The sequence below is a fragment of the Grampus griseus genome (assembly GCF_964374135.1).
Source record: "Grampus griseus genome assembly, chromosome: 14".
In the NCBI taxonomy this organism is placed as follows: Eukaryota; Metazoa; Chordata; class Mammalia; order Artiodactyla; family Delphinidae; genus Grampus; species Grampus griseus.
Genome location: NC_139008.1, coordinates 906,389 through 930,282, shown reverse-complemented (window position 1 = coordinate 930,282; position 23,894 = coordinate 906,389). Strand labels below are relative to the sequence as shown.

Below are 23,894 nucleotides of genomic sequence, written 5' to 3'. Positions count from 1 at the left end.
TCAGTTCTGTTCCATTGGCCTAGGTGCCTGTCCTCACGCCCACACTTCTGTCGCCATTCCTGTAACTCTGTGCTGGGTTTTGAAGTTGGCAGGTGTGAGTCCTCCAGTTTTATTCTTTTTCAACATTATTTTGGCTTTTCTGGGTCCTCGCATTTCCATGTGAATTTTAGGGTCATCTGGTCAATTTCCACCCGGGATTGTGGGGGGACTGCGTCCAAGCCGTGGACGAGTTTGGGGAGTGTTGCCAAGTCGTCACGTCGGATTTATTTCATTTTTCCTAACAGCTTCTCAGCTGCTTTCTGTTGCGTCATCTGAAAGGACTGTTATTACGACAGCACGATGTGTGACTTTTGAAAGTTATGGTTACACGTCGACCGATACCGGGGTGTTTTCTGGTTTTCTGATGCAGAGAATAACGACAGTAGTTAACACTGTCGAGTGTTTGTTACCTTCCCCCTGTTCCCGTGCTGTAGGCTGGGAGGCCAAGGCTGAGGGAAGTAGGGCACATGTCCCGGAGCCCAGAGCTGGGGTGTGGGCCTGAGCGGTGTGCTGGATCCAGCCATGCACATCCTGGGGGTGCAAGTCCCAGAGAGGAGTTACTGAGGCTCCAGTGCTGGTGTTCGGGTCTGTGAAGCGGCTGCCGCCATGGCCTGGACCCGTTCCCGTCCAGGACCTCATGACCTGAGGCTGAGCCATTGACACCTTATGTCCCAGGTACCAGCCTCCGAACCTCGCCATCTCCACCCTCTACTGGAAGGCGTGGCCCCTACTGCTGGTCGTCGCCGCGTTCAACCCAGAAAACATTGGTGAGCCCCCTCTGGCCAGCCGTGGTCCCCTGGGCCGGTGTTGACCTTTCCCTCTTCTGGGCGTCCTGCATGTCAGGACCTGGAGCAGAGCCTGGCTGGGCACTGGAGGATGGGCGTGGGAGGGGGTGGGTCTTCGGCCGGGAGTCCCAGCTACCACCTGCTGTCGCCTTGCTCCTTAGGCCTGGCCGCCTGGGAGGAGTACCCCACACTGAAGATGCTCATGGAGATGGTGATGACCAAGTAAGTGGCTCGCCGCTCTGGGACCGGGAGGGCGGGCCCACCGGTGCTGCGCTGGGAGCGGGGCGCGCTGGGCCTCCCACTGCTCTGCGGTCTCCCTACTCTGCGGGGCTGCCCCCTCGCTGGACTGGGGCAGTGGGATCAAGCGACGCCATGTGCTGTGGGGCCCTGGGCCCTCCTGGGCGGCACGCGTGTTGCCATGGGCGTGGGGACGGTCAGGCTGATGATGCTGTGACATGGGAGGCGTAGAGCGGAGGGGTCCAGAGCCAGAGGGTGCGGCGGGATGGAGACGGGGTCAGCAGCAGGGGACTGCCTCTGGACGCGGCGGGCAGCAGATGCCAGGGCCGCTGTGACCATGCTCGCTGCGAGCCACGAGCTGAGGAAGCGGTGTGGGCGCCTGGGCGGGTGGCGTGTGTGTGCTGTGCTCCTGCAGCGGGGATGGGTGCAGCCTGCCGGCGCACTCGGGGGCAGCGAGGGTCGCTGCGGGACACTGGCTGAGGTGGAGCGGAGCCCGAGGCCGTGGGGTGTCGGAACCGTGGGGTCTGGGTGCACCCGTGGGGTCTGGGTGGCAGGGCCGTCCTGTGGCTGTCTCAGGAAGCTAGGTTAGATTTTGAACACGGACAGGAGTCCAGCTGTTCGTGCCCCCAGAAAGCCGCGTGTGTCTTTGAAGCCGTGAGTCGGCCTGGGGTGCCCTGTGCGCCCCGGGCCACCTGGCCTGTTGGAAAGGGTCCAGGGGTCCCGTGTGGCCATCCCGGACAGACGCCGCTCGGGTCCAGGATCCTGACACACGTTGGCTGATTTTGGAGGCGCCAGCACTCGGCTGTGTGGGAAGAGAGGGTGGCCGGCTGTGGGCTCTGAGGGCTGCCCAGCTCCCTCATGGGGGTCTGACTGTGACCATGTTGCCGACGCACCCCCCCGGGTCCCTTCCGCAGCCTGACGGCTCGAGCTGGGCCTGGGCGAGGGATGCCGTCCTAAGTTCTGACCCCCCACCCTGAGCGCCGCCTGGTGGCAGCCAGCCTCTGGTGGCCCGGCGACAGGTTCCTCCTGCTTGGTCCCCAGCAATTACTCATACCCACCGTGCACCCTGACGGACGAGGAGACCCGGACTGAGATGGTCACCCGAGAGCTGCAGGTCTCGCAGCGGGAGAAGCAGGAGATCCTGGCGTTCGAGGGGCACCTGGCCGCTGCATCCACCAAGCAGACCATCACTGAGAGCAGCAGCCTGCTCCTGTCCCAGCTCACCAGCCTTGAGCCCCAGTATGCACTGCGCGGAGCTCGGGCCGGGCCTGGGCTGGCAGGGGCGGGCGGGGCCGCTGTCCTGGTTCTCCGCGCGGCTGGCGATGGTGAAGCCGAGAGCCCCCCGTGGCTGGGCTGGGAGGGGAGGGACCGCGGGCCTCAGGGAAGACGGGCAGCTGCCCACAGGTGAGAGGCAGGCGGCCCCGCCCTCACCCGGCACTGTCGACTGGGGAGCAGTGCGCTTGCGGCTTCGACACGCTTGGGTCATGTGGAACTTTCAGAGGGCCGCCCCGGAGGCCTCCCCCTCACGTCCTGGATCAGGTGAAAGGCCTCAACCAGTCCCTCCGCCTCGGGCACCTGCTGTGTCGGAGCCGGAACCCGGACTTCCTCCTCAACATCATCCAGAGGCAGGTGAGTCCCGCTGTGGTCCGGCAGAGGAGGCTGGTGCAGGCGGGCGGGCGGGGAACCTTCTAGGGGCGTCAGTGCGCTGCGGCGTTAGATGAGACCGTGGCCACAAGAGGGCACACCCGGAGACAGGGCTACATGGCGACGGGCTCCTGGGCACACACAGGGCCACCTCGGGAATCCCCGCTGGGGGCGGGCAGGTGGGTCGGGGGGCCACGGCAGGCTTAGCCGGAAGGAGCCGTGTGGCTGCCGCCCCACCCAGGCTTCCTCCCAGTCCATGCCCTGGCTGGCCGACCTGGTGCAGTCCAGCGAGGGCTCCCTGGACGTGCTGCCCGTGCAGTGCCTGTGCGAGTTCCTGCTGCACGACGCTGCCGACGAGCCCGCCTCCGGGGAGGAGGAGGAGGAGGGCGAGAGCAGAGAGCAGAAGGCCAAGAAGCGGCAGGTGGGCGCCCCGCCCCGCCCCCAGCCCCGCCCCAGCACCCCCCCGCCCCCGGCCCTGGAGACCCACCCTGAGGGCCCCCTGTCCCTGCAGAGGCAGCAGAAGCAGCGGCAGCTGCTGGGCCGCCTGCAGGACCTGCTGCTGGGCCCCAGGGCCGACGAGCAGACCACGTGTGAGGTGCTGGACTACTTCCTGCGGCGCCTCGGCTCCTCCCAGGTGGCTTCCCGGGTGCTGGCCACGAAGGTGAGGCGGCCGTCTGGCCCGCTCCTCCCTGCGCACCCCTGCTCTCCCCGTTTTTGTTAAGATGGGAGTTTTTGCTCACGCAGACTTGTATTCTAGCTGAGTCCTGGGCACAGAAGGGCTGCAGTCACGAGCTGCGCAGGGCTCAGATCTTTCTCCCCCGTGTGGGCCCCCTCCCTGGGTGGTACTGGGAAGCGTCCCGAGAGCAGCTCAGTGGCCGCCTGCCGTGTTTCCCGAGGCACTGGCGGCGGTTTTCCAGGGGAGCCGGCCCGCGCCCCTTCCGCCCCAGGCGAGGGCGCTCCGGGCGCACCACGCCTCTGCCGGGAAGCGGCCCTCGCGCGTGGCCCTGAGGGAGTGGTGGCCCCGAGACCAGCGCGTGTCTGCTTGCAGGGCCTGTCCCTGGTGCTCTCGGAGGGCAGCCTGCGTGACGGGGAGGAGAAGGAGCCCCCCACGGAGGAGGACTTGGGCGACACGGACGCGCTGCAGGGCTACCAGTGGCTGCTGCGAGACCTGCCCAGGCTGCCTCTGTTCGACAGCGTCAGGACCACCACCGCCCTGGCGCTGCAGCAGGTGAGGGGCCTCAGGCGGGCGGCGGGCTGCACTGCCGGGCATGCGCTCACACGCCCTCCCTCCCCCCCACTCCCCAGGCCATCCACATGGAGACGGACCCGCAGACCATCAGTGCCTACCTGGTCTACCTGTCCCAGCACACGCCCGTGGAGGAGCAGAGCCAGCACAGCGACCTGGCCCTGGTGAGGGGAGCGGGGCTGGGGGACACCGACCAGCCCAGTCGGGCTGCAGGGCCAGCAGGGCCACACCTCGGCTCTGGGCTCTGAGCGCCCAGCTGCCTTGCCGGTGACCCTCTGTCCGGAGCAGGGATCGAGGGCAGGAGCCCCCAGTGCCCTTGTGATCATCCAGGCCTGGTCGCCTCTGTGGCTCTGGGCTGGGGGAGGCGTGGCTTGGCCAACCCAGGAGGCCAAGGGGCAGGAGGCCAGCCCAGGAGTCTGCGGCTGGGGCCCGCATCCCGCTCCCTGCTGGGGAGGCCCTGTGAGCTGAGTACATGCCCGTTTTCTACTTCGTCTTCCTCTTTTCTGGCCGTCTTTCTTCTGACCTTGCTCCCCTGTTAGCGTGTCAGCTGACAGTGATGGAGGTTCTGGAGGCCCTGGGTCTTTGTAGAATAAGTGAGTGGACGGAGTGAGGGAACGGGCTGAAGACAGAGGTCGGTGGGCAGGGGGATTCTGTCCAAGCCTGGGTTCCTCGTCGAGGGGTTGGACAGTAATAATTAAAGTCTGGGGCTGGAGGCCTCGCCCTTCTGAGTCTGGTCCAGGGGCCAGACTGTCCTCACAGGGCTCAGAGAGTGCGTGCCCCGCGTCACTGCTGCAGGTTTCAAGTAAATGTGGTGTCCGGCTGTTTGCAGACGGCCTTTCCCTTCGGGTCTTGAGAAGCGTGTGTTACTGTCGCTCGAGGGCAGATGGCGCCGTGCCCCATGCCTCGCTCTCCTCTCCGAGCGAGCGGGGCCGGCCCTCTCCAGGGAGCCTGTCACTTCTTGCTGCCCCTTGCGCCCGCTCGGCAGTTGACAGCCCTGCGCGGCTGCGGGGCTCTCTCTGCGTGTGGGGCCCTTCCGTCCGTCATCGGCCTGCTGCCCGGTGGCGGGGGGTGGTTGTGCAGAGCGGACGTGGCATCGGGGCGGCCTTCCGAGGGGACGGGGCTGTTGGCCAGGCACGACTGGAGGGGGGCCCCACGCCCTCTGACGCCGTGCTCCCCCAGGACGTGGCCCGGCTCATCGTGGAGCGCTCCACCATCATGTCCCACCTGTTCTCCAAGCGCTCCTGCAGCGCCGAGTCGGACGCCGTGCTGGCCGCCCTGCTCTCCATCTTCTCCCGCTACGTGCAGCGCATGCGCAAGAGCAAGGAGGGCGAGGAGGTCTACAGCTGGGTAAGGCAGGCGGGTGCCCTGGGCCCGGCCCCGCGGCCCTCGCCTCGGCCCGCTCACCCCGCTCCTCTCCCTCCAGTCGGAGTCGCAAGACCAGGTCTTCCTGCGCTGGACTAGTGGGGAGACGGCCACCATGCACATCCTGGTGGTCCATGCCATGGTCATCCTCCTGACGCTGGGGCCGCCCCGCGGTGAGCAGCCCGCGGGCGGTGGGGCTGGGTCTCCCGTGGAGGTGGACCCCCTTCCCTGCCCGTCCTGGGGGCGCACGCGAGAGCCCCACGTGGCGGGACCCCGTGCACCGCCGACGCTTCCGATCCACAGGCCGGGGGTTTCCAGACTCCTCGCCGCCTCCGCTCACTCGCTGTCCTGTCGTCGTGAGATGCACGCGGGTGTTGCTGGGCACCTCTGTGCCTGCTGCTCTTTGCACTGTGGTTTCTGGAGGTGGAGGTGTCCGCATGGGGCTCTCCAGCCGAGGGGACGCTGGTGCCCAGAGCAGTGAGCCCCAGGTCCTCTCCACAGGCCTGGGGTGTGGCCCTCGGCTCGCTGGCCGTGGGCTGTGTCCAGAGCCGGCTGATCCTCTGGCCTCCTGGAACCTCTCTGCCTGGCAGCCTCTCCTTCCCTCCTCCGTGGCTGACGCTGTGGGCTGCTCTGCCACTTACTTGTGTCCAGGGGAGGCTGGCCTTGTGCTGGCCTGGCCTACTGGCTGCCCGGGGCTTTGTGCAGCCTGAGCCCTGGAAGGAGCCGGTTTGGCCAAGCCCACAGAGCCCAGAGAGCCTGCTGGCCCCAGCCTCACACCGTCCCCTGGGCAGCCTGGCCAGCTCTGCACTTCCGTTTCCTCAACTGGGGCGGGGCGGCGCCGCGATTGTGAGGATTACACAAGTCAGCTGTGCAGAGCCTCTGCCGCTGGGCCGCGCTCAGCTCTGGCTAGATTCTTCTCCGTCCTCTGAAGCCCCTGTTCGCACCTGTAAACCGAGGACACGCTGGCCTGGCCTTCAGCCTTCAGTGCGGCCGGAGCTCCTAGGGTGGCGAGGTCTGGGAAGGCCTCGCTGAGCCGGCCCTGGTGCTTGCCCTGTTGTCTCTCCCGAAGCTGGTGACGGCGAGTTCCAGGCGCTGCTGGACATCTGGTTCCCAGAAAAGAAGCCCCTGCCCACGGCCTTCTTGGTGGACACGTCGGAAGAGGCGCTGCTGCTGCCCGACTGGCTGAAGCTGCGCATGATCCGCTCGGAGGTCCCGCGCCTCGTGGACGCTGGTACGACCCGGGCGCGGCTCGAGGGGGAGGACCAGGCCTTGCCCCTGCTGTGGGCCTGGTGTGTGTTCTTCCCTCGCCTGGTGGACGCTGGTACGGCCTGGGCGCGGCTCGAGCGGGGCGGGGGGGGGGGGGGCGGGAACCAGGCCTTGCCCCCTGCTGTGGGCCTGGGTGTGTTCTAGTTGTGGCCTGTGAGAGAGGACAGCTCGGGGGCCTCGGGGGGGTTCCGGGGCGTCTGTTATTCAGCAGACATTTGTGGAGCTGTCAGTGCCCTGACAGGTGCCCGCAGGCCCTTGTGGTCAGGCGGGGAGGCTGAGAGCCTCCAGTGAGAAGTGCTGGAGGAGGAACGAAAAAGACCAAGTGGTCCAGGGATTCGGAGGGGAGGAGGAGGGGCTGGGGCCTCCGAGCTGGTTCTGGGGTGCAGAGTGGCCTCGGGCACCCGCCCGTGGTCAGCGTGGTATCCAGCAGAGGTGGCAGGCCGGGCAGTTTGGGGGGTGGCTTGGCTGGGGAAGCGCAGCAGGACACACTCAGGGGAGCCTTGACTCTGAGCTGGAGGGAGCGCAGGGCTGGCCCGCAGCCTCAGGACGCAGGGTGGGTCCTGAGGACCCAGCAGCCACACTTGGAGCTGCCCTCTGGGCCCTGGGCCCCGCCAGGCCCCGCGGGCCGGGGTCACCGGGTGGCAGTGGCTGAGTGAGAGCCACCCTCAGCCCTGCAGGACCTGGAGCCCCAGCAGCTGCTGCTGTTCGTGCAGTCCTTCGGCATCCCGGTGTCCAGCATGAGCAAACTTCTCCAGTATCTGGACCAGGCGGTGGCCCACGACCCCCAGACCCTGGAGCAGAACATCATGGACAAGAGTGAGAGCCGGGGTCCTCGCCCGAGCACCCCGGGCCCGCCGTGCGGCTGCGGTTGGAGAGCCAGGCTGGGGGTGGAGTGGAACAGCCCCAGGGCAGGGGCTGCGAGCAGGAAGGTGGAGCTGCGTCCACCCCTCGGGTTGGAGGGTGGAGGGAGCTGCGGGCGCTGCCTGATTCTCTGCAGAAAGGCCCTGTCGCCCAGCTTCCCGGGTCCTGGGGAGGCTTGGAGCTCTGTGGGCACCATGCGGAGGGCTTCCCTCCTCCCTGGGGGCCCGTGTTTACCCGTGGCTGCCTCCCTGCAGATTACATGGCTCACCTGGTCGAGGTCCAGCACGAGCGAGGGGCGTCCGGAGGCCAGACTTTCCACTCCCTGCTCACAGCCTCCCTGCCCGCCCGGCGAGGTACCCACCCATCCCGGCTCGCACGGCCACTCGGGAAGCGTTTGCTTCTGCCCGGCGTCCGGGCTTCTGTTTATGGGCCCACGGGCGAGGCTGGGGGTCCCGGGGAGAGAGCCCTCTGCAGGGCCTGGGAGCCCACTCCTCTCTGGGCGGTGGGCCGCCGGGCGAGCCTGGCTGTGGTCGGCATGGTCCCCGCCACAGCTGGCCGTGATGGCCTCTCAGCCGCCCTGCTCCTCCTTCCCTGCAGACAGCACGGAGGCGCCGAAACCCAAAAGCAGCCCAGAGCAGCCACCGGGCCAGGGCAGGCCCCGGGCCGTGACACAGGTGCGGGTTCTGGGCCCCGAGGACGACCTGGCCAGCATGCTCCTGCAGGTACGGCCCCCCTCCTCCCTGGTCCCTCCTCCCGCCTGGAATCTATGGCCAGGGGTTCCCTGGGCACGTGTGTTCTTGCCCCCTCCTCACAGTGACAGGCGCTGCAGAGCAGCGGTGCACGGTTCCCATCTTCACGCTTACACGCCCGTATGCGCACGTGTGTGCACAGGTCCACGCGCTCTTTTCCTGGGCCTGTTGCCACGGGCCTCGTCCCAGTCCTTGGCCCCCACCCCACGCCCCTCTGGAGAGTCTGCTGGGGACCGGGCACGCCAGTGCCAACTGCCGGCAGCCTCTGTGGGGTCGGGGTGTGGGCTCTGGGGAAGGCCCCACCTGCCAGCCGCGTGGTCCTGATGGATGCCTTTCTCCAGATCTTCCCGCTGAGCCCCAGCCCGCGGTGGCAGAGCTCCAGTGCGCGCCCTGTAGCCCTGGCGCTGCAGCAGGCCCTGGGCCGGGAGCTGGCGCGAGTCCGCCAGGGGAGCCCCGAGGTGCCAGGCGTCGCGGTGCGCCTCCTGCAGGCCCTCGCCACCCTGCTGAACTCCCCGCACGGCGGCGCCCTGGTCATGGTCATGCACCAGAACCACTTCCTCGCCTGCCCTCTGATGCGCCAGCTCTGCCAGTACCAGGTAGGCCCCGGCACAGCCCTGCGCCTCACTCCCCGAGTCCCCGCGCCTGGGCTCTGCCTCGCGTGGCCAAGGCCCCCGTCCCGCCCCCCAGGCTCGGGGCTCCTGTGGCCAGGCCTGCTCGGGCCCCGGCTCTTGCCCCTAAGTGAAGAGACGCAGCTTTTGCTGCGGAGCTGGGGGTACGTCCCCCGCTTCTGTGACAGAAGCTTCCCGGGAGCAGGGCAGGAGCGTGCTGGGCTTTCAGCACGTCCGCCACCTGGTTTCGGTAGTTTTGCCACATTCGCCTTACTTGCCCCCGTGCGTGCCCACGTGTGTGCTACCTCCTTGGTCGTTTCTCTCTGAGCCCTGTGAGGACAGGCGACAGCAGACCCCTCATGGGCTGTGGTTATGGGCGCTGGAGGGGCCCCCGCTGTGGCAGGCGGGATGGTTCCGCCCGGCCCTGGCCCTGTCTGAGCTGTGCTGCGCTGTCCCCAGCGCTGTGTGCCCCAGGACACCGGCTTCTCGTCGCGCTTCCTCAAAGTGCTCGTGCAGACCCTGCAGTGGCTGGACAGCCCCGCCGTGGAGGCCGGGCCTCTGCAGGCCCAGCTCAAGCTGTTTGCCGCCCAGTACTCGGCACGGCGCCGGATCAGCGATGGTGAGGCAGGGTCAATGGTGCCGGCGGGGGTCCTGGGCTCTCTGCCATCGCGTCGGGGGGACCGGGGCCTTGTTCCCAGATGGGCCCCGGGTGGCGTCAGGGTGAGTGGGGCCCAGCGGTTTGGGGGTCGGGGCACTGGGAAGGCCCCCCAGGGGGGAGCGTACGTGTGGGAACCGAGGGGAGTCGCCTGCCCGGCACCCCTGGCAGGAGTCCCGTGGGTCACACAGCGCTCCCCTGCAGTGCGGAGCGGGTTCCTGCACCTGGCAGAGGCCCTGACGTTCCGCGGGGACCCGGAAGTGGTCAGCTCCACCATCCGCGCCATCGCGGCCACCCTCAAGTCTGGGGAGGGGTGTGACGTGGAGCCCGAGCTTATCAGCAAAGGTACTCGGGCCCCGGGCGCCACAAAGACCCCGCCTCGCTGCCTCGCACGCAGGTCCCTCTTCTGGGCGCCCCCAGAACAGGGCCCAGGGGCGGGGCTCTCTGTCCTCACGTCTGGTGGCCCCCCGAGCTGGAGTGACACAGGGGCCCTCTCTGCCCCACCCTCAGTCCTCCGGGGTCTGGTTGCCATGAGGTCGCCTCACCTGGAGGAGCTGCTGGCCGCGATCTTCTCCGCTGCCTCCGCCTTCCCGGCCTCGGGGCCCGTGTCCGTGGTGAGCTCACTGCTGCTGCAGGAGAAGGGGGAGCCCCCGGCCCTGGGGAAGCAGGACTCTGACGGCTGCAGGTGAGCCGGCGGGGCGGGGGCCGGCTGGGAGGGGGAGCGGGGGGCGGCCCTGGCCGGCCGCGTCTGAGCCCACCCCACCTTCCCTGCAGCCTGGAGGCTGTGTGGCTGGGACCCTGCTCGGGGCTCCTTGTCGACTGGCTGGAGATGCTGGACCCCGAGGTGATCAGCAGCTGCCCTGACCTGCAGCAGCGGCTGCTGTTCTCCCAGAGCAGCAAGGTGGGCCTCGTTCGCGCACGGCGCCCTGGGCCCACAGTCCGCCCGGCAGCCCCAGGGTGGGGCTGGCTCTCTGTCAGTTCCAGCAGATCCGATGCCGGAGTCTCAGTGGCCAGACGGGTCCCATGTTTCCTCTGAGTGGGTCACCACAGCTGGCCAGATCTGGCCACGGAGGCGGGCGGGGGGTGGGTGGATGGGTCCTTTGTGGGCTCAGGTCCTCACAGGGCACGAGGTGGTGGGGGGAGTGGAGCTCAGCACCCCCTGACGGGGGGTGGGGTCCTCAGAGGGGTCGGAGCCCATGTCAGGGCTCTGCGGGGGTGGCGGGGTCCCCCAGCTCATCTGGCTGTGGGGAAGGTGAGGAAACACTGACCAGATGGCCGGGGAGGGGCTGGGCATCCCCTGCCCGTGGTCCCGCCGCACGCTGGTGGGTCTGCGCTTCTGAGAGCGGCGGTCACGCTCCCGCGCCCCCCGCCTGCCCAGGTGTTCCCACACCCAGGGTTTTGCTCGCGTGTCTCCTGGTCTCTGAGGAGTGGATTCGATTCAGCCCGTGCTTAATCTGCAGAGTGACCGGCCGGGCTGGGTGGCTTCCCGGGCGGGAGCCTCGGATCTGCCCCAAAACGGACACCTTCCTCTGCTCTGTGCTGGCACACGTGGGCTGTCACCTGCTGACGCTACCCGGCAGAGCCGTCAGCCCGGCAGGGACCATCCCAGGTTTCCTCCCTTCCCAGGGCAAAGGCCATCCTGGCCCGCAGGTGCCGTCTTTCCGACCCTACCTCTTAGCCCTGCTCACGCACCAGTCCAACTGGTCCACGCTGCACCAGTGTATCCACATCCTGCTGGGCAAGAACCGGGAGCAGAGGTGAGTCCCCCAGACCTCTGTCCCCCACCGGCAGGTCTGTTCCTGCCACAGGCAGCGTGGGCCTTGGGGTGCCCCGCGGCAGCCGCCCTGCCCAGACTCCTCCGGGAGCCGAGTTTGGAGGGCAGTGTCGGGGGCCTCGGTGGGGGGCTCTGATCCAGCAGCCTTCCCCCGGCGTCCTCAGGGACCGAGGCCCTCCTGCCTGGCCCGGTGTCCCTTCCCCGGGTGACCAGCAGGCAGACAGTCGGCTTCACTGTCCTCCGGTCGTGTGAATGGCTGGCGTCCGTGCTGTGCTGCGGGGGTGCCAGGGGCCTCTGTGCGCGGCTGCAAGCGTGGGGCGGGGCGGGGCCAACCTTAGCTTTGCCACTGTGAGCTGCAGAGAGGTCGGGTGGGGCGGCCCGCGTCCCCTGACGGCTGACCTGGGCACCCTCCACCCCACCCCCCCTCCGCCTGGAGACGCGCCTGGTGCTCAGCCAGGCCGCCCCGCCGCCTCCAGGTTCGACCCCTCGGCCTCCCTGGACTTCCTCTGGGCCTGCATCCACATGCCTCGCATCTGGCAGGGCAGGGACCAGCGCACCCCTCAGGCAGGTGTTGGGGCGTCCCCTGCCCGCAGGGTGGGGTGGCGGGCGGGCGTGGCGAGACGCGCCCGGGCCTGACTGGCGGTGTGCGGCTGCAGAAGCGGCGGGAGGAGTTGGTGCTGCGCGTCCAGGCCCCGGAGCTCATCGGCCTGGCGGAGCTGATCCTGGCGGAGGCAGAGGCCAGGAGCCAGGACGGGGATGCCAGCGCCTGCAGCCTTCTCCAGGCCCGGCTGCCCCTGCTGCTCAGCTGCTGCCGCGGTGACGACGAGGGCGTCAGGAAGGTGACGGCGCACCTGACGAGCTGCATCCCGCAGTGGGCTGACAGGTGAGGGTGCTGGACGCCGGGCTCCGGGGCCCCCGCCCGTCCCCTTGCCCTTGTGGTGGGAGGCCGCGGCTCAGACGTGAGCACCGTGGGAGCGAGCCCAGGCCGCCAGTGGGGGTGCGGTAGGGCTGAGGGGCCTGGCACGCCAGCTCTGCACGCAGTGGCAACAGCGGCTCCCCGGTCCCGCGGCCACCCCGAGTCTGGTCTCTGGTCTCTCGCAGCGTGCTGGGCAGGCGTTGCCGAGACCTGCTCGTGCACCTCTACCTGCAGCGGCCAGACCTCCGGGTGCCTGTGCCTGACGTCCTGCTGCACAGCGAAGGGGCCGCCGGCAGCAGCGTCTGCAGGGTAAAGCCCTACGGGGTCATCGGGGCCGCCTTTGTCCTTCACTGGGAGGTAGAAATGCCTTTTCTCGGACCGAAAGACAGAAGAGGCCCCTGGTGAGTGCCGATGGCACGTCTGAGGGCAGAGCCTGCCCTGCCACCCTCGCCTGTCCGACCTCTCGAAGGGCCTGGAAACGATCTTTTCCTGCTCCAAGAAGTCCTCTGGGTGTGGAGCAGAGGAGAGTGGGTGTCCCCCCTCGTTCCCTAATAAGGGACCGTTGACTACAGCAGGCCGCGTGGTGCGTGTGTGACGGTGTTGCATGCGGCCCAGCACCCCCATCCCTTCCTGGCTGCCTGCCGTGGCGCTGGCCTTTGGCCCAGCGTGGGGCCTCCGTGCGCGGGTCTGCGTGGCATCTGCCTTCACCTCCCTTGGGTGATGGCGGGGGAAGGGGGGTCTGGTGGGCCCCCTGCCCGTGTTCCCTGGGCTGGACCCTGGAGTCGGATCTGCCGCCTGCCCTGCTTCCCGGGACGGGGAGGGAAGTTGATGTTTTTCCAGTTGTGCTTCCTTCCACTTTCGTGTGTTACTTGTTTTGCACACCTGGAATTATGCTATATCAGTAAGGTTGGTTTTTCTCGTCCAAGCTAACACGGGGCTTTTATCCTGTTTGTGTGGAGAGGGTGACCTCACACACCACGTGCTGAGCTTGGCTGGGAGCTCTGGCCACAGCCTCTTGAGCCCCAGGAGCAGCAGAAGGCACTGGGGGAACACTCTGGGTCGCTGCACAGGTCCTTAGGGGCCACACCAGGGCCTTGGGGTCCGGGGGCCTTGGAGCAGGTGCCCGCACACTGCCCGGGGAGCCCCATCGTAGCCCCTGCGGCGGTGGGCGGCGGACTCGGCGGGGGGCGGACAGGTAGGGTGCGAGGGCTGCAGGCGGCCCCGGCTCTGACCACCCCCGTCCCTCCCAGCTGGACGGCCTCATTCACCGCTTCGTCACCCTCCTCGCGGACACCAGTGACTCCCGGGCGGCCGAGAACCGAGTGGCCGATGCCAACGTGGCCTGTCGGAAGCTGGCTGTGGCCCACCCCATCCTGTTGCTCAGGTACCGCCTGGCCTGTCCCACCTGCAGCCCGAGTGGGCACAGCTCGCTGTCAGGGTGCCCTCCCCGCCCCAGCCTGGAGCGGCTCCCACACCAGGCGTTCCTGTAAGGCGGGCTCTGCGGCTAAGAGCGGGTGGACGGACACCGTGGTGGTGTCGCCACGGGCAGCCAGGGCCTCGGCTGCTTCCTGACTGAGCTGAGTCTCGGGGGTAGGGGCCTGGTGGACGCGGGAGAGGGTGGGTCAGGTGAGTGGCCCAGGACATCACGGTGGCGGTTAGCGGGCTCCGGGTGGTCTCCAAGTGCAAGTTGATGTCGGCCCTTGGAGCGGGGGGCGGGGAGGGGGGCCGGGGGAGATGGCCCAGGACCACCGAGCGCACACGTCGCCCCCAGGCACCTGCCCATGATCGCCGCCCTCCTGCACGGCCGCAGCCACCTCAACTTCCAGGAGTTCCGGCAGCAGAGCCACCTGACCTTCTTCCTGCACGTGCTGGGCATCCTGGAGCTGCTGCAGCCGCACGTGTTCCAGAGCGAGCACCAGGGGGCGCTATGGGACTGCCTGCTCTCCTTTCTCCGCCTGCTGCTGGTGGGTGCCCCACCCACCCTCGGGGGCCCGGGCGTCCCCAGGGGTCGGGTGCCCGGTCCCTCTCCCTGTGCCCCTGTCAGCCGGTGCCCCTGCTCGCCCTGCCTGCTCCCTCCACCATTCTGAGCTCTCCCCATTCAGCTCGTGCCCCTTCTGGTCCCACGACTCTGGCAGCCCCGGTCTTCCTGACCAGGACTGAGGGTCCGTCCCCTTGTCCACCTGAGGCGGCTGGGTGAGGGCACAGCCCTTGGCTGCATCGGGCACGGCCAGGCCACCTGCCTGTCTGGTACCTTCACCCGGGGAAGGCCCCCAGCTGCTCACGTGCCTGGGGAGACCCCACGCTCCTCAGGGTTCAGGAGGGACAAGGCCGCTCCTGACCCTTAGGGACCTTAACATGCGCCCGGCGAGGGCGGCGTGCTGGCGGTGTCCAGGGTGTACTGTGGGGCTCCAGGGGGAGCGACGCGGGCAAGACGGGATGCTTCAGGCCCTGGATGCTTTCCCCCTCGCGCTTCCCTTTGCAGAACTACAGGAAGTCCTCCCGCCACCTGGCCCCCTTCATCAGCAAGTTCGTGCAGTTCACCCACAAGTACATCACCTGCAATGCCCCGGCCGCCATCGCCTTCCTGCAGAAACACTCCGACGCGCTCCAGTGAGTGTGCGCGTCTGGCACGGCTCCTCTCCGGCCAGGGTCCCGTCGTGGCGGTGCTCAGGGCTGAGAGCTCCCAAGGGGCGTGCTGGCGGGGGTGGACACTGCCCACGGCGCCGGGGCCCGGGGCGGCAGGGCTGTTGATGCTGGGTCTGCGCCGGGGTCATTCTGAGCTGGCTTCCTCCTCCCTCGGCCCCCGGGGCACCTCCTGAGCCCCTGCCCACGGGGCCCTGCCTGCCTCCCACCTGTGGCATGGTGCTCACGGAGAACCTTGCTCCCCCAGTGACCTGTCCTTCGACAGCAGTGACCTGGTGATGCTCAAGTCGCTCCTGGCGGGGCTGAGCCTTCCCAGCAGGGACGGCAGGGCCGACCGCGGCCTGGACGAAGAGGGCGAGGGTGAGTGGGGCCGGGGCTGCGGGCTGCACTGCCCTGGGCGTCCCTCGGGCATCGTTGGCCCTGGGGCCGTGACACGCGCAAAGCACCGAGTCGTGTTGTGGCCAGCGAGACCTACAGCACCTGCCCTCTGTGGGACCAACCAGGCCCCTCTGCTCTCTGTCCCCGTGCCCACCCGGGGGCCCCTGCAGTGGGGCGACCCGGCGCCTGCAGCATTGTGTCTAGCGGGCGTGCGGTGGATTGTGAGCGGGCCGAGTGCCCGGGGCCCAGGGCCCTTCACGGCCATTCGCCCTGCTTTTGCCAAGTCGCTGGCGTCGAGTGTGACTCTGGGCCGTCCACGGACGCGCCTAGCACAGCGCTCGGCACGCAGGCGCCTTTATTGAACACCTGCCGTGTGCCGGGGCAGCAGGGAAGGCCACGCGCCGTCTGGTGGATGAGAGGCTCGAGCGAGCAGTGCCGCGCCTCCCGGGCAGCTCCCAGCAGCTCGTCGTTCCAGCACATTTATTGAGCGCCCGTTGTGTACCAGGCACCGTGCTCAGCCCAGGGCAGGGGCCGCATCTTCGGGGGTCTGGTGTGATTCCGGGCGCTGCTCAGCGAGGCTGCCCCTCGCTTACGCACGTGGATCCCACGGCCTCGGTGTCGAGTGTGTCCGGGGCTCTGGGGCCCTCTGGACGGTGGCCTGGGGCGGGCCGTCCTCGTCTCCACCCGACAGCACTGGCCTCCTGTCTTGCAGACGAGGGCTCGGCTGGCCCCCTGCCTCTGCTCAGCGTCTCCCTCTTTACCCCTCTGACCGCAGCTGAAGTGGCCCCCTATGTGAAGAGGCTTTCCCGGGGCCAGACGGTCGAGGGTAAGTCTGGGGGTTTGGCTCCCCCAGTCGGCCCCGCGGTGGGTGGTGGCCTCCCTTTCTGTCCCTGCAGCATCCTGGGTCCCACAGCGGCCCTTGGCCGTCCAGGCTTCTCCTGGGGGTGGGGGGGCATCCAGAAGACAGCAGGGCCCCTGCCAGGTCCCGGGAGGGGCTGGACTCTTTCCTCAGAGTGGGAATAGGGGTGGGTAGAGAGGGGGTCGGAGGGAGAAGCGGGGCTGGAGACTGGGGGCGGCTCCTCTGCTGGCCATTGGCGCTGGGGAGCCCCCTGGAGTCCCCGTAGATACCGAGGAAGAGGGGCCTGGCGGGGAGCTGGCCGACAGCCCCTGGTCCCCTACGGGGGAGCCGAGGGCCTGGGTGGCCACCTGCGGGGAGGGGCAGGGCCATGTTTCTGCAGTGTGGCTTCGGGGCAGCCGGGGCAGACATCCGGGGAGCGTGGTGCAAATACAGATCCCTGGGCCCCTCAGAAACCTCTGAAAGCCTGGTCGACCAGCACCTCCGGTTTGGGGTCGCTGGCTCGGTAGTTGGGAAGGCAGCGGAACCCCCAGTGATTTCTGTCCCAAGGTGCTGGGGGCCCCCTGGCCTGAGCAAGCACTAGGGATGCTGTGGAAGCTCCAGGAGGCAGTGGCGCTGACGTTACGAGCAGCCGTGCTACACCTGTAGAACCAGGTCCCTCCACCAGAGCCTGTGCTGAGGCCGGGCCAGGGTCCCTGCCCGGCAGGTGTGCTGTGGGGCAGCGGGCTCTGGCCCCAGGACTCCACCACTCCTACCTCTGGGCTGTGTGGGGGACAGGTTCGCCCCCGAGCCCAGCAGCTGCAGCCCGGCCCTCAACAACACGCTTTCTACCCGTCTTAGATCTGTTGGAGGTTCTGAGCGACGTGGACGAGATGTCCCGGCGGAGACCCGAGATCCTGGGCTTCTTCTCGGTGCGGGAGCTGCCATGTGCCCGGAGGAACTGGGACACGTGTCAGGGGCTGGGGCGGGAGGGCAAAGGCACGCTGGGCCCCGAACAGGGACGCCGCCCCCACACTCCTTCCTGCTGGGCACCCAGCTCAGCCCGCAGCGGCTGGGCTTTGGGGCGGGTGCCACGTCTGACTGCGGCCCCGTCCCAGATGCTCAGTCCCGCCCAGAACTGAGGCGGCCGCTCCTCCGCTCTGCGCTGGGCCTCCTGTGTGCTTCATGGGTCCCGAGGTCCCAGGGCCCAGCGACGGGGGTGTTGAGGGGGCTGGAGGCTTAGGGAGCGGGGTCCCCTGACGGGAGGGTGGCCCTGCTGACACCGCCCCCGCCCCCGCAGACCAGTCTGCAGCGGCTGATGAGCTCAGCTGAGGAGTCCTGCCGCAGCCTGGCCTTCAGCCTGGCCCTGCGCTCCATCCAGAGCAACCCCAGGTGAGCCGGCGTCACCTGCCACCACGGGCCGCCCGGTGCCCTGGGCCAGGCCTCCCACTCCTCCTGTCCGGTGGGGCCCGGCGCGGGGCTCTGGGGAGGCGTCGGGGCCTTGGCCGTCTTGGCACGGGGGGAGGTGCCAACCTGAGCACGTGGCTCTTCCAGCATCGCAGCCGACTTCCTGCCCACATTCATGTACTGCCTGGGCAGCCGGGACTTCGAAGTAGCGCAGACGGCCCTCCGGAACCTGCCGGAGTACACCCTCCTCTGCCAGGGTGAGTCTGCCCCGACCCCACCCACCCAGGCCCCGGTGCCCCCGGAGGCCTCGGTACCCGGGGCCGGGCTCTTGGGGAAAGACCAGAGGCTCCACTTCTGAGAGCTGCCTGACGACCTGGCCGCCGCGGCCAGGATGTCAGGGCAGCACAGCCTGACAGGGTCTTCGTCTGTCCCCAGAGCACGCAGCCGTGCTGCTGCACCGGGCCTTCCTGGTGGGCATGTATGGCCAGATGGACACCAGCGCCCAGATCTCTGAGGCCCTGAGGATCCTGCACATGGAGGCTGTGATGTGAGCCGGGTCCACTGGTGGTCTCCTCCGGGAGCACCAAGGCAGGCAGGGCCAGTACTCAGAGCCCACGCCCAGCCACCCCGGCCAGCAGTGTGGGCGCCGTCTGCCCCAGAAGCTGTCCCACCTGCGGAGTGACGGGGGGCACAGACCAGCTGGGAGGGGATGTTGACATCCTAGCGGGTCGAGACGAGGGGCTGGGTTTAAATGAAACGTTTTGAACTCCGCGATGCTGCTGCCTGTGTGGTTTGCCTCCTTGGAGACCCCGGGAGTGAGTGGGACCTGGGAGCTTGGAGCCCTGCCCCCAGGGCCCGGCCAGCCTGCCTGCTCCTGGGCAGGCATGTGGCAGTGTCCATCTGGAGACAGGAGGGCGCCCGCCTGCTGGGCACAGTCTCGGCCTTTCCTCCCTGCCCTCCACCCAGCTCCCCACTTTCAGGCAGCATCGGGGTTGGGGGAGAGCTGACAGTGCCCGGGTGCCCCCTGCCCTTGAGTTCTCTGCCCACGGGCTCGGCCTCGTCAACTCCCGAAGGGAGTGGGGCTCGCTGGGTGTCGGCAGAGCAGTCAGAAAGGACCTCAGCTCCCCGAGACCCTCAGCTTCGGGCATCGCTCCAGGAAGCCCCCCGCGTGCTGGCCGCGGGGTGAGGGCTGGCTCAGTGCAGCCACTGAGGGGCGCATCCCCCGCGGAGCTGCGGTGCTGGGGCAGGGGACAGGGGCGGGGCTCTGCCCCAGAACTTGGCCTGGGGACTCGGAGGGCAGGGGGCAGTGCTCCCTCCAGTGAGGGCCCCGGGGTCCCCCCAGGCGGCACTGGTTTCTCCAGGCCAGTGTCCTCGTCTCTCGGGGCAATGCCGTCCCAGCCCCATCCAGGCTGGATGCAGATGGCATCCCACCCCTCCCTCCCGTTGCTCCCGTTGGCGCCCGGGTTCCGGTGCGCGCCCCCCCTCCCCCCGCAGGGTCCCTGTCTACCCGGCTCCTCAGCTGGGGCCACCAGGGGGCGCTGAGGCTAAAGACAGACCCAGGCTCTTCAGTCCCGCCTGCTTGAGGCTGGACAGACCCTTGGGTGGGGGGTGGTCACTGCTTCCATGCCCACCAGGGGCAGCGCTGTGCCCCTAGCCCCACAGGCCCCTGGTCGGCCCCGGCCTTGCCAGCCTCCCTGCTCCCCTGAGCCCGACGGGTCGGCCACCACGCCGCTGCCCGCACGACAGCCCTTCGGTACCCAGATCCTGCCGGTTCCGTGGTGGAGCCCCAGGCCCTCCTGTCCCGCCTGGCTTGTTTCTTGGCCCCCGTCGTGTGGCTCCTGCTCAGGGGCACGTGGAACTGGCCTTTGGCACCTCCTGCCCCACTGCAGTCCCTGCAGAGAGGGACGTGCAGCCGAAGGGCCCCCTCCTGCCTCCTGCCCTGGGTGCCCTACCAGGAAGTGCTATGCCACTCGTAGGAAGCCACGGCCCTGCCCATCTGGGCTTGGGTGACAGCTGTTGGGACACCCGCATGCCCCAAAGTGCCACTGCCTCACCCAGAGCTAGGGGCGCACAAGCCCCCTGGGGTTTGGGAGGCTGGGGGCTGGGGCAGTTCACCCGTGACACTGGGCTGTGTGAGGGCCCAGCAGGCAGAGAGGCAGGCTCTGGGAGAGCCCTTGGACCACCTTCCTGCCCAGTCCCACCCGTGTCAGGGCCGAGGCCTGGGGGAACCTGGGGGTGGGCCGCGGCCTGGCTCTGGGGGAGTGGGGATGCCAACCACCCTCCACCTTTCTGCGGGCAAAGGCAGACATCCTGGCAGGGCTGCGGGCGGTACCCACGGAACCCGCCCTTGCCAGCCTGGGCGCTGCAGCATTGCCAGGCAGGTGGGGGGACGCAGCGGGACCCTTGGGGACGGCCCGTGGGAATGGGCGGTGGTGCGTGGAGGGCGCGGGCAGAGCGGGCGTGCAGGGCAGCGCTCCTCGGATGGTGTCCGTTGCCGTGAACACCATCCGGCCGGCTCCATCTTACACAGGTGCGCCCAGCCCAGGGCCTCGGAGAGAAGGGGCCCAGGGGGCCCAGTGGATGGCGGGCAGGGGCGTGGGTGTGCATGTGTGTGGGGTGAGTGTGGGCTTGTGGAGGCCGGGTGAGCCCCCTCGGGGTCAAGGCCACCTGACCTGCTCCTGTCTATACAGCGTGAGTGGGGAGCTGGAGTGCCAGCTCCCTGTGTGGGCCTGACCCGGAGCCTGTGCCCCGCAGAGCGCAGTGGGGCTGGGCTGCTGGGCGGGGAGGCCCAAGGTACAGGAGCACAGCAGGTAGAACCTTCTGGATCCCAACTCTTCTGCCTCAGCTCAGCACCCAGCCACGTCCACTGCGAAGCCCAAGCTTGCCACTTCTCTCCTGCCACACGGCCTTTGCACAGGGTCTTTGCTCTCCCCCCTCCCTGCCCCCTGTGCCAGCTCCCACTCCCTCGGCTCTCAGCTCCTGTGGCACCTCCTCCAGGAAGCTTCTGGCACTCAGGGTCAGGTGCCTTCTCCCCGCAGGCGCTGTGTGTTCTCAGTTTGTCGCTCTATGCCACGCTGGGAGGTTGGAGTTGTCAATCCAGCCGGGGTCTGCCTGGCCTGGGGTGTGCAGAGCAGGCGAGGGAGGAAGCGAAGTCCAATCTCCAGGAGCCCAAAGCCCCGGACCTGGCGGGAGCGGGGTGGGGTCGGGTGGGGGGGCCGGGGCGAAGACGTGAGGTCAGCCGTGTGTCCCTCCCCAGCCCCCAGCCCCAGGCTCTCCACAGGGGCTGCTCTCGCCTGGCTCACAGCCTGCGAGGCCTGGGAAGTTGACCCGTCCAAGGTCAGGTTGGGGAAGGGGCTCCTTGAGTGTCAGGAAGGAGGACAGGTGGAGGGGGCGGGGCGGAGCCCACCTAGGCTCCTGTCCTGGCACGTGACCCTGGCAGCCGAGCTCCCCTCTCTGGGCCTCAGCCTCCCTCTTGTTAAGAGGGACTGCGCTCACCCACTGACAAAACGAGGCGTCCCGCCCGGACCCCACAGTCCCCTTTGCTCTGGGGGAGGGGAGGCCCCCCAGGGAGGATCAAAGGGCACCCCATCAACCAGCGTCAGCAGGTGGGGAAGGGTGGGACCAGGTGCGGCGTTGCCATGGTGATGAGCGCGCCTGTTTCCTTCACTTTCAGTCCTGGGAAGGGGTGAACCCTGACCTTCAAACAGGCCAGACAGCCAGCAGCCGGGCAGAGGGCCAGAGAGGCGTGGGCAGCTGGGGCCCCAGGGCCCCCAGGTCTCCCCATGAGGGTTCCCAGCACCAGGGCCCCCACGTTCGCCCTGGGAGGGCTGGCTTATGGCCCCAATTCACAGATGAAGGCAGTAAGGCCCAGTTAGTTGTCCAAGGTCACATAGGGTAGAACTGCCCAGGGGTCCTGAACCAGGACCCTCCCCTCTCCCCGGTTTCCTCCCTCAGAGCCACTTAAAACTCTGACCCAGGCCACGGTGGGGTTACTTCGGGTGTCTTGGCAGGCAGAGGTGTGGCTTGAGGGCTCTCCCAGAGCCTGCCCGCCCCATCCCTCCCTGGGGAAGGAGGACAGGTGGACAGAACTGGAGTCCGGGTCTCACCCTGGAGCCCTCTCCCCAGTCCAGGCCCAGGCTGGGCCCCCAGGGGGACCAGAGGTCAGACCCCACAAGGCTCGTGCCTGGGGGAGTTGGGAAGGGCTATTTCAAGAAGGTGGAGGATCGAGGAGGAGCTGGAGGGTGAGCAGGAGTTTTCCAGGTGAGGACTCAGCTTGTCAGCTTACGTCGGGGCCCAGGGCTCTCATCACGTGTGGGTGGTGGGCCCACAGCCCCGGTCTCCTGTCTGTGCCCTCTGGGTATAAAGTGTGGCCTGGAGGGGACTGGGGGGCTCAGCGGCCGTTTGTCCAGTGAGTGGTCACAGGCCACATGCAGGGAGAGGAGTGGGATGGGGCGGGACTCCTGGCTGCAGAGCCCAGGGCCCCACTGACCCCTGTGATGGAGGAAGCAGCTGCTGACTGCCAGCTGCTTGGCACATCTGGGCCAGACTCCTGGGGGCCTCCCGAGACGCTGGGTCCCAAAGACCCCCTGGACCCCTTCATCCCGGGTCCACATCACAGACGCCGCTCCAGGCGCCCACAGGCTAGAGCGGGAGCCAGGAGAACCTTTGGGATGGCAAAGCACATGGCGGCAGGAGCTGGGGAGCTACCAGGTCAGAGGCCAGAGCGCAGGTCCCCCCGCCCCAGGCCACCCACCCTGGGTCCTCCCACTCCGGGTGCCCTCACCCCGAGTCTCTGTGTTCCACCCCTGGAGGCTGCCAGTCCTGCTCCTTTCAAGGCCAGGGGCAGCCTTGACCGACCTCTCACCCCCGGACCTGGGGCAGGTAACTCTGGAGGCACCCCAGGGCTCTGAGGCCAGCTCAGTGCTCCCTGACTGTGGCCTTGGGCAAACCACTCGCCTCTGCTTCCATATCTGTAAAAGGGGTGTGAAAATAACGCCTGAGTCTCAGGGGACCGTGAGCACGGAGGAAGTGCTCAGTGAAGGGTGCCTGTCATGTGACCTGCTTTATGAACAGAGAGGTGCTGTGATCTGGCCAAGGACACACAGCTACTGGAGGCAGGGCCAGGCTTCCTTCCGCCCTGGTCCTGCTCCCTGGCGCCCCTGCCAGCCCCTGCGCGCTGGTAATGGGACAGGAGGGCCAGGCCCCATGACAAAGGTTCCTATAAATGGCGTGAGAAGGATTAATAATGTATCTGTAACACATCGTCATGGTAGCCGAAAATGATCTGTAAGTGTGCAGTAAATGTTTTATAATGTTTCTGTAACCCGTTATAAATGATAAATGGCCGACCATAGATGCCGGATCAAATATTTATAACGCCTTGCGTGCAGCGTTGGGCTGCTACAGTCCGGGAAAGCCATTAATAATAAAGTGGATGGAAATGTAAAAGTTACCGACATGCCCAGCAAAGCCATTTATAATGAAAGGTAAAATTTGGCTGTTGGAAGCAACCCACGAGCCCCAGCCGAAGCACCGGCCAGGCTCCCCCGGAGCCCGGGGAAGGGGTGGGTTGTGAATTATTTGTGAGGTGTTCGGACTAGAACGTATACCATCCATAGCGCGCCGTATACATATGCACGAGGCGGCATGCATTATTCATTGGGCCTAATTAATTAACGGGTGGCCCCTTAAAATGGGGCGTCGCAGCTCCCAGCTCCCTCCTGCCTGCGGTGCGGGCGCCCACAGCCGCCTGCGTGAGCCGTTGGCTGACCCAACCATGGCCTTGGGAACCGGGGAATGAGGGGACCCCCCTCGTATGCTCTGCTGTGAAGCCAGCGTGACCCCCCAAGTTGGTTCCGCTGCAGGCGGCAAGGGGCTGGCATCCCTCAGGGGGGCTCTGCTTACCACCCTCCAGCATCCGCCTCTCACAACCACAGTGGCCATGAAAATTAATTGTTTTTCATGGATAGAGCTTGAGGAAAACCAAACCTAGATAGCACTATTTACCTTTTTCCCTTACTTATTAAAGGTGAGGTGCTCAGGGTGCGGTGGGGACGTGAATGATATCCTTAACTGGTCCAGACCAATCAATGTAAAGACAGGCGGCATCGATCCCAATTACCTGGCTAGGTAACACTGTTACTGCGGCAGGGAGCCGCCTTTCCACAGCTCAGCCTGGTGCTGCTGGGGATGAGGGCCCCCACCTTGCTGTGAAGGCTCAGAGAAGTGAGGGTGACAGGGCGAAGCTGCTGAGCGAGGCTGCCAACCCGGACCTGCCCGCTGGAGTCCGAGCATGTCTTTTGCACAAGCCAGGGCTTCCGGTTCTGTTCTGTGTGGCACTCGTTTCCCGAGACACCCCTGCAGCAGAGGTTCTGTGGGCAAGTCAGTTTGGGAACCCCTGTGTAGCGTGGCCGCTCCCTTGGGAGTCACGGTGCACGGGAGGGCATGAAGGCTCTGAGAAGTCCTGTGGGAAGGGCCGCATGGGTGGAT

General features: G+C 67.5%; 1 protein-coding gene across 2 annotated transcripts in view; it reads left to right on the top strand.

Annotated features, from left to right (window-relative positions):
• Window positions 1-18,171, top strand: part of INTS1 (integrator complex subunit 1) — a 28,783-nt gene extending 10,612 nt beyond the window's left edge. Inside the window, exons 16-47 of one of the 2 annotated variants that reach the window (XM_082670259.1) lie at window positions 715-806; window positions 986-1,046; window positions 2,103-2,300; window positions 2,561-2,690; window positions 2,947-3,126; window positions 3,217-3,366; window positions 3,754-3,933; window positions 4,011-4,115; window positions 5,131-5,298; window positions 5,375-5,486; window positions 6,383-6,544; window positions 7,249-7,395; window positions 7,695-7,793; window positions 8,038-8,162; window positions 8,531-8,785; window positions 9,257-9,416; window positions 9,657-9,797; window positions 9,963-10,137; window positions 10,227-10,353; window positions 11,079-11,209; window positions 11,703-11,790; window positions 11,883-12,109; window positions 12,328-12,451; window positions 13,393-13,526; window positions 13,914-14,106; window positions 14,625-14,752; window positions 15,033-15,145; window positions 15,939-15,989; window positions 16,860-16,930; window positions 17,299-17,390; window positions 17,553-17,662; window positions 17,841-18,171. In XM_082670259.1, coding sequence (XP_082526385.1) covers window positions 715-806; window positions 986-1,046; window positions 2,103-2,300; window positions 2,561-2,690; window positions 2,947-3,126; window positions 3,217-3,366; window positions 3,754-3,933; window positions 4,011-4,115; window positions 5,131-5,298; window positions 5,375-5,486; window positions 6,383-6,544; window positions 7,249-7,395; window positions 7,695-7,793; window positions 8,038-8,162; window positions 8,531-8,785; window positions 9,257-9,416; window positions 9,657-9,797; window positions 9,963-10,137; window positions 10,227-10,353; window positions 11,079-11,209; window positions 11,703-11,790; window positions 11,883-12,109; window positions 12,328-12,451; window positions 13,393-13,526; window positions 13,914-14,106; window positions 14,625-14,752; window positions 15,033-15,145; window positions 15,939-15,989; window positions 16,860-16,930; window positions 17,299-17,390; window positions 17,553-17,662; window positions 17,841-17,956 — 4,345 coding nt within the window. In that variant the 3' untranslated portion in view covers window positions 17,957-18,171. Of the gene's footprint in view, window positions 1-714; window positions 807-985; window positions 1,047-2,102; window positions 2,301-2,560; window positions 2,691-2,946; window positions 3,127-3,216; window positions 3,367-3,753; window positions 3,934-4,010; window positions 4,116-5,130; window positions 5,299-5,374; window positions 5,487-6,382; window positions 6,545-7,248; window positions 7,396-7,694; window positions 7,794-8,037; window positions 8,163-8,530; window positions 8,786-9,256; window positions 9,417-9,656; window positions 9,798-9,962; window positions 10,138-10,226; window positions 10,354-11,078; window positions 11,210-11,702; window positions 11,791-11,882; window positions 12,110-12,327; window positions 12,452-13,392; window positions 13,527-13,913; window positions 14,107-14,624; window positions 14,753-15,032; window positions 15,146-15,875; window positions 15,990-16,859; window positions 16,931-17,298; window positions 17,391-17,552; window positions 17,663-17,840 lie in introns of both variants that reach the window. The other variant, XM_082670258.1, reaches the window with a different exon arrangement.
• The last annotated feature ends 5,723 nt before the right edge of the window (window positions 18,172-23,894 follow it).